At 43.2% G+C, this 10943-nt stretch overlaps 1 protein-coding gene across 1 annotated transcript in view; it reads left to right on the top strand.

The window, feature by feature from the left end:
• The first annotated feature begins 3101 nt into the window (after nt 1-3101).
• kdm4ab (lysine (K)-specific demethylase 4A, genome duplicate b) overlaps nt 3102-10943 on the top strand; it is a 40540-nt gene continuing 32698 nt past the window's right edge. The window contains exons 1-5 of the mRNA XM_056293075.1: nt 3102-3236; nt 7685-7846; nt 8598-8773; nt 8921-9035; nt 9979-10172. Coding sequence (XP_056149050.1) covers nt 7706-7846; nt 8598-8773; nt 8921-9035; nt 9979-10172 — 626 coding nt within the window. The 5' untranslated portion in view covers nt 3102-3236; nt 7685-7705. The remainder of the gene's footprint in view (nt 3237-7684; nt 7847-8597; nt 8774-8920; nt 9036-9978; nt 10173-10943) is intronic.

Raw genomic sequence — 10943 nt, 5'->3', positions numbered from 1 at the left:
CTCAACTCCACCTGCCCCTTGGCTGACCGACTCAGTACGTACTGACAGACGGTGCCTGAGAGTGGCAGAGCGCACATGGAGAAAAGGAAAACTCCCAGAAGACCTTCTCAACTTCCAATCTCTTCTTTCCACTTTCTCCTCCTACCTTTCTGCTGCAAAGGCTGCCTTCTATCGCTCTAAAATCCGATCCTCTAATCCTAAAACTCTTTGAAACCTTCTCTACACTTCTTCAACCTCCTCCTTTCTCCCTGATGACTTCGCTAACTTCTTTGACAAGAAGCTAAGCGACATCAGATCCTCCTTTTCTCATCACTCAGTTAGTGCTGCTTGCACTATTGCACCCTCTCCACGCCCCACCTCGCTCCCCTCTCCCCCGACGAGGTTCTACACCTCATCACATCCAGTCACCCCACCACATGCTCCCTTGATCCGGTCCCCTCCCCTCTTCTTCACCTGATCTTCTTCCCTATCTAACCCACCTCATCAACACCTCCCTCCAGGCAGGATGCTTTCCATCTGCCTTCAAGACTGCTAGAGTCACCCCCCTTCTCAAGAAACTATCACTTAACCCCTCTGACGTCAAAAACTACAGACCAGTTCCCCTTCTACCCTTTCTATCCAAAACTTTCGAACGTGCTGTCTTTAACCAACATTCTTTGTACCTCCACCAGAACAACCTCCTGGACCCCAACCAGTCTGGGTTCAGAGTGGGTCACTCAACAGAGACAGCCCTCCTTACAGTGACAGAATCGCTGCACGCTGAGAGAGCAAACTCTCTCTCCTCTGTCCTGATACTCCTGGACCTGTCAGCTGCGTTTGACACAGTGAACCACCAGATCCTCCTCTACCCTCGAGGGGCTGGCCGTCACAGGCTCTGCACTCTCAATATTTGCAACCTACCTGACGGGTCGCTCCTACCAGGTGACATGGAGGGGATCTGTGTCGGAGCCTCGCAGACTGACTACAGGCGTTCCATAGGGTTCAGTTCTGGGTCCTCTCCTTTTCTCACTGTACACGACATCCCTGGGTTCTGTTATTCGCTCGCATGACTTCTCTTAACATTGTTATGCTGATGACACCCAGCTGATCTTGTCCTTTCCTCCCTCTGACACACAAGTAGAGACACGCATTGCTGCGTGCTTGACTGACATGTTGAAGTGGATGGTGACACACCACCTGAAGCTCAATCTGGACAAGACAGAGTTGATGTTCCTCCCGGGGAAAGGTTGCCTGCACCGAGACCTGGCCATCACCATTGACAACACCGTGGTGACGCCAACTCAGAATGTGAGGAATCTGGGTGTGATCCTGGATGACCAACTATCGTTTGCTGAAAACGTTGCATCGGTTGCTCGCTCCTGCAGATTTCTCCTCTATAACATCAGGAGGATTTGCCCATTCCTCACCGACGAGACGGCACAGATGCTCATTCAGGCTCTGGTCATCTCCCGGCTGGACTACGGCAACTCCCTCCTTGCTGGTGCCCCGGCATCGGCCATCAGACCTCTGGAGCTTGTTCAGAAAGCTGCAGCTCGTCTGGTGTTCAACCGCCCTAATGTCTCCCACACAACTCCCCTTCTCATGTCCCTACACTGGCTCCCAGTAGCTTCTCGCATCCAGTTTAAGACTCTGGTGCTAGCCTACAGGGCAGTGAAAAGAACAGCTCCTTCCTATCTCCAGGCCATGGTCAAGCCCTACACCCCCGCCCGAACACTTCGCTCTGCTGCCTCAGGACGCCTGGTTGCCCCGTCGCTCAGAGGCCCTTGCTGCCGATTGACCCGGTCACGGCTCTTTTCTGTCCTGGCCCCACAGTGGTGGAATGAACTCCCCACTGATGTCAGGACAGCGGAGTCGCTGCCCATCTTTCGGCACAGGTTGAAAACTCACCTCTTTAAGAACTACTACCCTGTCACTTGTTCTTAGCACTTATTGTATTCACTCATTTAAAAAAAAATCTTTCTTGCACTTTTACTTTAGCACTGGTTTTGCTCCTAGATGCTTGTTTAGATGCACTTATGACCTCTGATGACTAGTAGTTCTCCTGATTTCCTACGTTAAATGCACTTATTGTAAATCGCTTTGGATAAAAGCATCGGCTAAATTAATGTAATGTGCAAAAGTCGGAGTGCGTGGAACTTGTAATTTGTGAGCGAAAAAACAGCATTTGTGACTTGTAGCAGTAGATTCAAGCAGTTTTAGTTAATAACTTGTTTTTGTGCTAGAAAAATATCCAAGAAAAAAAAAGTATGTGTGAGAAAATATTCTACAGGTATTCAACTCTCATTGCACGAATTCACATACTGATTTGCGGATGTGCAAATTTTGTCCATGACTTCACATTGTTTGATACGGGTGTGTGAATGTGTTTTGCACCATATTCACTGCAGCAACTGTAGCAAAAATGTGAGCGTATGAGTTTCTTAATTTGTGATTTGTAGAATAGGATTTGTGCACCTGCAATTAAAAATTTTGAGAAGGTGTAACGTGTTGTTTGTGGGAGAGAAAAAAATTCTACAAGTTTACAACTTTTTCTCTGTGACTTCAAATTTACTGATATGCATGTGTAACTATTTTCTACAACTACAATTCCACTGTCACAGGTTCTCAGTTGTTTTGCACCAATAATACCTTGATACACGGGAAGGGCATCCTTCGTAAAATTTTGCCAAATCAGCATGCGGATTGATACCGGATCGGTCGAGGCCCGCGTTAACAACGACCACCACTGGCGCTGTGCCCTCACAGGATGGAAACTATAAAACCCCACTTTGGCGACCCCTGAAAAACAGGGAACAAGCGTCGGCCCCATGATGGCCTGGCGGCGTGTCCAGGGTGTCTCCTCCCCTGCAGCCCAATGACTGCTGGGATAGGCTCCAGCATCCCCTCGACCTTGAGAGCAGGATAAGCGGTTTGGATAATGGATGGATGGAAGTCGAAATAAAATCAGTCTCATCTTTATATATGTGGAAAAAAAGATTAAAAAATAATCGCACCTCACGTACGTCGTCTGTCTACAAAGTCGCTCTCTGATTGGTCAAGCGTGTGCCATGCGTCTTGTGATAAACAAAAGCCAAGGGGCGTGCGCATGTGCAGAAGTGGCATTAAATTGTAGCGAACCGATCACAGACAGTAGTTATAAATGTGTCTTGTTCCTTTCCAAACTCCAGTTACTTTCCTTTCGATATCAGGACATCGGTGTCTTAAGGCACGACTGCTGAATCAGTTTGGTGGAGTTGGTGAGTGCGTTCATGACATTCTTGTACTAAGGCTAATGGCCTTCGCGTTTGTGTTCATCGAAATGTTAGCTTAACAGCTAAGCTAACAGCTTAACAGCTAAGCTAACGATGTTGATCTGTCTGCTAGCGGCACTAGCCGCATTAGAACATGGACGTAGGAGTTAGGTTGTATTTGCTGAAACATACATGGAATATAGTTAAAAATAGTTAACTCGTGGTTCTGTTTGGAATGACAAATATAACTTAAACATGTCAAATATCCTTTATCGATTGTTATTTGTTCAACTTGTTAATACTATGAGCGTTAGGTCAGTTATTAAAGTTTCAGCGGCGCTTTTCAGTTTTACTCATTCAAATCAGCAGCCCAGGAAATACTCAGTGTCCATTACAGGCTAAGTAAGCATAACGGTGCGCGGATTAACAACGTCCCTGTGTCCATATTATTTAATGGGACAAAACAGGATTATACACTTTCACTTGATACTTTATTTTGTGTGGTCATGTACGCTGCACTCAACGATTGTGACATTTATACGGAGAATAGACACCATGCAAGCAGGCTAAGCTAATGTTACGTTAGCTGCCATTGGTGTCACATTTGCCGAGGTTAGCCACTTAGCATGATGCCAGGCTAACGTTTGCCAGCTAAAGAATTAAAGAGACGCAGCACTCGACCAACTGGAAAGGATTGCCGCTATGTTCTTTTCCGCTAAATTCACGCGTTGCGTACAGACAAAAATATTTACCTTCGCGTTATCATCGAGCAATGTTCAAGTTATACTTTTTTTTTTATCCCAGGAGCCTGGGATAAAAAATGGTTTAACTTGATCATTGTATAAACTGATGCAACAGGATGGGCCCATCCAAAATACTATGCCTCCACTGAAATTCAGAGATGTAATTATAACTCATTAACCTACACAACGCAGGTCAAACAAAATCATTACGTTTATGACATTTGTGTGCTAGGTTAATACTTATTTTGTATTAAAGACGTTTGCTCATGCGATGCAAAACAGAATTACGTTTGTGAAGTTTAACTGTAACTACAAATACTTGCCAATATTGTAGACCATTGTGCCAGTGGTTGGCGCGGTCGCCTCACAGCAAGAAGGTCCTGGGTTCGAGCCCCGGGGTAGTCCAACTTTGGTGGGTCATCCCAGGTCGTCCTCTGTGTGGAGTTTGCATGTTCTCTCCCTTGTCTGCGTGGGTTTCCTCCAGGGGCTCCGGTTTCCTCCCACAGTCCAAAGACATGTAAGTCAGGTGAATTGGCCGTACTAAATTGTCCCTAGGAGTGAATATGTGTGTGTATGTGTGTGTGAGAGCCCTGTGATGGCCTGGCGGCCTGTCCAGGGTGTCTCCCCACCGGCTGCCCAATGACTGCTGGAATAGGTTCCAGCATCCCTGCGACCCTGAGAGCGGGATAAGCGGTTAAGATAATGGATGGATGGATTGTAGACCAGTTCTGGACTTTGTTGTAGCTGTTTGATATGATGGTAAATAAAAAGTCAATGTACTGCATTTATATAGCGCTTTTATAGTCTACCGACCACTTTAAGTTCTTTACAGTGTATGCCTCACATTCACGCACACGTAGCGGAGGCTGCCATCCAAGGTGCCAACCTGCTCATCAGGAGCAGTTAAGGGTTCAGTGTGTTGACACCTTGACCCGCTCTCCGCAGGAGCCAGGGATAGAACCGATGACCTTCCGATTACTAGATGACCTGCTCTACCTCCTGAGCCACGCCACCCCCAATTCACAGAATTATTCACAGAAATGTTCTATACTTAAAGCTGCATTAAGCAAGATATTGTGGCGAGCTGGCCTGGAACAATGAGTTGAGAGGCAGAGGTCTCTTTTTAATCACAACTCCCGTGCCCCATACACTGCGTGATCCTGGGGGTGCTCTTTTAACACACCGGCAGAACAGTCAACAACAACGATTTCCCATTCGATGTCCAAACTGGCGACATCAGTCTAAGTCACACTCCTGAGGTCAGTCAGTCAGTAACGGTCCCCTACCCAGTCTGAGTCGAACCCCCAAACAACAACACATCCCAACATGAACAGAACACCGGAACACGCAAAAATATAATACAATCAAAAACAATCCCAACTCGAACATTAACAGTCCCATGAGTCCTTGCGCTCCCCCAGCGCAGCTCCACCAATTGTCAGAGCAACTGCCTCCTCCAATCCCACCACATTGATATTAACAGTGAGTGAAATAACTGCCTGTAATGCGAAGGGATTGCCAACAGTTTTGATCTCACTGAGATTCAACAGTCAATCTACAGTCTACAGGGGCATGAAATTCTAAACTCACTTTTTCAGCTGTTAATCGGTGTTGATAATTTGGTTATCAGACACATGCATAAATGGTATAATGTTGACTATAAATTACATAATAGTTTCTTGAATTTTCCTTTGAAAAGCCAGTCTTTTTCAAGAGATTCAAGATTCAATAATTTATTTCTGTATCAGCTTTACAGTTGATTTGGAATTTGTTTTGGTGTGCTCAAAGATAACAACAGTAAACATATAACCACACTATATATACAAGTGTTCACAAAAACATACTGTTACAATTAGATTACAGTAATTAAATTAATGCAGCCCATATGGCCCATACCCTTAAAGTGAGAAATTTTTCACCAACTAGCAGTTTAAAAATCTTTTGAGAGGTTTTGAGAATTTCAGATGACATCAAGTTGCCATCCCTAAGTTGCCCCCTTTTGCTTGAAGCTGTTCTTGGTATCTTGTTAAGTGAAAAGCACGGAAGTTTATTATCAGCATAGCAGTAGTGAACAAGAACACTCAACTTCACACTGTAAAACATCTGTTCAACTTTTTTCTTCTTTTTTTTTACATTAAGATTATTATGCATAGAAGCTGCTATCTGGGGCATGTGAGTACTAGGGATGTGAACGTGTACTAAAATCTGTACACGTTTACACGGTGCAATGTTTGCCGTTTAAACATGTACACGTTTCAGGATTTCTGTGAATTTTGAAAGTATGTCGGTGCTATACCGCTAGATGTCGCTGTAGCCTCATTCCATAGATTCACCGCTGTTAAGGTCGCCGATGTCGTATGACACAACTAGGCTACACCATCTACAAAAGATCGAATATCTCTGGGTGAGTATGCGTTAGAAACTTGCCCTTTTTTGGGGGGGGAGCTTACCGCTTCCGCGAAGCCCTTCGGTGCGATTAGATCCCGCTGAGAAGCTTTCTAATCCAAACTCCCACATGGGGCTCCGTAGATTTTTACTAGCCGCCATCCCATGCTTCAATCGCACTTGCACTTGTCACGCAGCAAAGAATGATGACATTATCACGCATTATATAAAAAACAAAATAAACAAAAACCTTTACGTTTATCGGTTAGGGATTTTTATTTGACGGTTATGGTTTTATTTCCGTGTAAACGTGTGCACATGTACACTGACACACCCCTAGTGAGTACCTGCGGTTTGCATACTTTTTTAACTTGGTCTCGTCAGTAGCTAGTGGCACTACTCCTATATTGAGAGCAGTGACGGTCACTGCTGCTGGGCCAGTCTGTATTGTGGCATATTATATCTTGTGCCAAGTCTTGCAATTGTCATCGTGAAAAATCACCCAAACCATTTGTGCTTCAGGATGAGAGAAGTCATCTACCTCAAAAGATCCCTTTGTGGCATACGACCCTGTACTGTACAACTCAGCTGACTTGGTTTCATTCTCCTTTGTCTACTCTGTTACGAAGCAATGAACTGCAGGCACAGAGCATGATTCATGCATACACACTCCATCCAAACATAGAAATATTTGAAGTTAGCAAGTTCTTAGTCTAACATATTAGCAAACAACTGCATACTTGCACATCCAGAGGAAATGGAGCAACATCGGTGTCACTGGGTAGTCCACTATGAGCACCATCCAGCTGAAAAAATTTGATCACGAGCATCTTGTTTGCTACACCTCAGCCATCGTAGACAGGAAAGGAGGGGTGGAGAGCGGCCTAACTGTTAGTGTTTGTTTTGGGATCTCTCTAGCATTACCGTCTGCCATCTGTCAGTCAGAAGATGCATAATACAGCTTTAAAGGCTATGATATATATACATGCGGGAAATAATTGATTAAAGCATCATTGGGATGCTTGTCTAAAACCATATCAGAGCAAAGGGGCTTTCTATCTATCTATCTGTCTGTCTGCTTGTCTGTCTGTCTATATATTTGTAAATTATGAGATCTAGATTTTTGCATTTCATATCATGTATTATAACTGGATTGACGGATCTGTTTGGTGAGTACCCATCAACAACATGAATTTTAAAAAGTCCTTTTTCTCATCAAACAGTTGGTGTCTAGTAAGAATTAAAAAACAGTCATGTAAACTGGCAGAAATAATAAGAATGTCATTCAACCCCTACAAACGCAATTCTCCTTTATTTATATTATAGGGGCAGCCATTGAGGTGTGGGATGGCGTCAGACTTGGGTGCCCAAAACCCCAGCTCCAAGGGGATCATGACCTTTTACCCTACTGTTGAGGAGTTCAAGAATTTCACCTGTTACATTGCTTACATGGAGTCCCAAGGAGCACACAAAGCAGGCTTGGCAAAAGTGAGCATTGATATGATACCTTTGAGTCTTCTTTTATGGAGGACTCTAAAATGTCCTCTTTTAAATGTTTTTATTCCTGATCCTTTTAAAGGTGCTATGGTAAATTCTGCTTCAATCCTGACCTCCATTGTTTAGTGCTGTGAAGCGCAACAAATCAAAGATAACCAAATTCAAATAGAAGGGTAGCTGACACGCAGTACGTTTATTAGCATCTTCCATTTATTGAACAGCCGCCATAGAGGTTGTTTGCTGCATAATTTGCAGCACAGACTTGTAAGTGGGGGAAAGTCATTTGGGGGGGCATGGTGACGAACAAGGAAATTCAATTGGCCAGTCCATCTGTTGTATTTTTGGAATGGGGAAATAGGGGGCCAAATTCGTTTACTTTGTGCCACTTGGTACTGTTCAGCAACTGCTATTATTACACTTTATTTATATTATTACACTTCATAACTATTTATGGTCATTATACGTCAGGAAAGCCAGAATCATACACTTAGCACCTTGTTAAACTGTTGATCCTATGTATTCAATAACTGCTGGGAAAAAACTCAGTCTCAATTTTATTTGTATAGCCTAATATCACGAAAATTTTGAATTTACGTTATGAAGGATTTGTCTAGAGTTTTGTAGATGAATCAATTTGTTAAATAGAAGAGCTTCTGCTTCTGGAATACACCAGATGACCATGGATTTGCCAAACCTTATTAAACTGAATGCATGATAATTTACTGTACATTATTCTCTTAAGATCGTTCCACCAAAGGAATGGAAGCCCAGGCGTTCCTATGACGATATAGATGATCTGGTGATACCAGCACCAATTCAGCAGGTGGTGACGGGCCAGTCAGGTCTGTTCACACAGTACAACATCCAGAAAAAAGCTATGACCGTCAAGGAGTTCCGCAAGATTGCCAACAGTGACAAGTGAGAAATGAAAAAAATTGAATCTCTTCATCTCTTGAGTGATCTAAAATATTGAAATTGGTTATGTAATTGCAACCCCATTTTTGAGCTAATTCTGATAATTCATTGGTTCTTCTTATCTTTACTTTGAGTGTTCATCTTTTAAAGGTTTTGCAGCCCTCACTATGATGACTTTGAAGAGTTAGAGAGGAAGTACTGGAAGAATGTGACATTTAACCCTCCCATCTATGGGGCAGATGTCAATGGAACTCTCTATGACCCTGTAAGTTTTCACAACTACTACTGGGATGTGTGTATATTCTGTAGTGGATATTGGCAGCGTGTGATATGGTTTTGTCTTCATAATCATGGGCTAAGTTTTAGCCCAGAATTGCATGTTTGCTGAGTTTTCGACATATTGTTCATGGAGCACAACCAAGAAACAGCTGGTCCTTGTCATGTGAGATTTGTGAGTTTGTGTGTGTGGAGGGGGTACTTGAGTCGGGCAGTTGTATGGAGTGCCTGCTCATTTGTGTGTGTTAATTATCTATACAATATAATTTCTGCGCTCAAGTTACAGATATTTATTAACTAAGGACTTCTTAAGACTTCTAAAACCTAGAACCAAATCCAAATATTGCCAACAACCACCACTTTTATAAAAGAAAATAAATCATTATAGAGGAAACAACGGTTCCAATTTCTGCCACAATATTCTTAAACACCACATGCCTTGAATACACTCGTATAGGCTATTCACAGTGTAATTGTGTTTTTTACGATTTCCATCCATTGTGCCTTGTTTGTGTGAAAACAAAAACTGCTTCAAAGATTCTTTGCTTCATTTGAGCAACTTATGCATCATTTGTTTGGAAAAATAGTACACGATAATTAGCTAGTGACTACTTTGACTTGAACCGGAGAAATCATTTGATAACTGGACTGTCCAGTCGAAGAGCCAGTGTCTCCGAAATGTGTATTGTTTGGCTGCCAAGCAGTGAATATTTTCCTTCCTAAAGGATGCTTAGATTCACTTACGTTCGTCGTAGATGTATGGTGAACATAAGGGAACTTACCCTCTGATGTCAACACTCAAGAACAGAAAATAGGCAATTGATATATTATTTGAAAATTTACAGAGGAGGGGTTTCACTAAAACCAACCATTGGGTAGGCACTTTAACTGCCTTACATCTTTTGGCTTAGTTTATTATTTCATTCCTGTAGGATGTGAAAGATTGGAATATTTGTCACCTGGATACTATTCTGGACACTGTGGAATGTGAAAGTGGCATCACCATTGAGGGTGTAAATACACCCTACTTGTACTTTGGCATGTGGAAGACCACGTTTGCTTGGCACACTGAAGACATGGACCTTTACAGCATCAACTACTTGCACTTTGGAGAACCGAAGTCCTGGTAAATACACAATCTGGGCAATTGTTTTTAACATGCTTCCATGGCATCCCAATTTTTAAAATGTAGTGGGCACAGCAGCTTTGCTGAATATTGCAGTTTTGTCCTGTGTATCCCCCCCTTAATCAGTACATATGGATCTGCCAAAACGATGTTGAATGTTGTCTTTTTGCATGCTCAATAATCCATGTAAGACAATCAAAGAATGTTGATTAATTCATCTGGACACAACATTTATTGAGAGAGAAACATTTCATCACTCATCTAAGTGACTTCTTCCGTCTCCACTGACTGCAGGTATCCCCACCCTTATAAACAATACAGGGGCATAACGACCGAAAATGATCGGTTTCGTATGCAAATATCCGTGAGCGTCACTAGAGTTTCAATGGCAATGTGCACTATTCACAAAGGATTTGGGAATGGTTGCAATCACAGCATTATAAGATGGCAACAGATGCACTCTTAGCGCCCCCCCCCAACACATTTCAGGGGTGGTTGTTCCCTCTTCACATAAATGGCCTCTTTGACTCCCCGTTCAAACCAGCGTTCCTCCCTATTAAGGATGTGCACATCCTCATCCCTGAAAGAGTGGCCTCTGGACTTATAGATGGGGGTAGACTGCGGAGTCCTGGCCTGACGTGTTAGCTCTTCTGTGTTGTGCCATCCTCTTGGATGGCGTTTGTTTGGTTTCCCAGATGTACAAGTCATGGCAATCCTCCTGGTACTTAACAGTGTACACTATATTGCTCTCTAATAAGAGGGAATAACCAT

This window comes from Lampris incognitus, chromosome 14 (genome assembly GCF_029633865.1).
Source record: "Lampris incognitus isolate fLamInc1 chromosome 14, fLamInc1.hap2, whole genome shotgun sequence".
Lineage (NCBI taxonomy): Eukaryota > Metazoa > Chordata > Actinopteri > Lampriformes > Lampridae > Lampris > Lampris incognitus.
The sequence above is the reverse complement of the archived record's forward strand: the minus strand, read 5'-3'. Positions and strand labels throughout refer to the sequence as shown.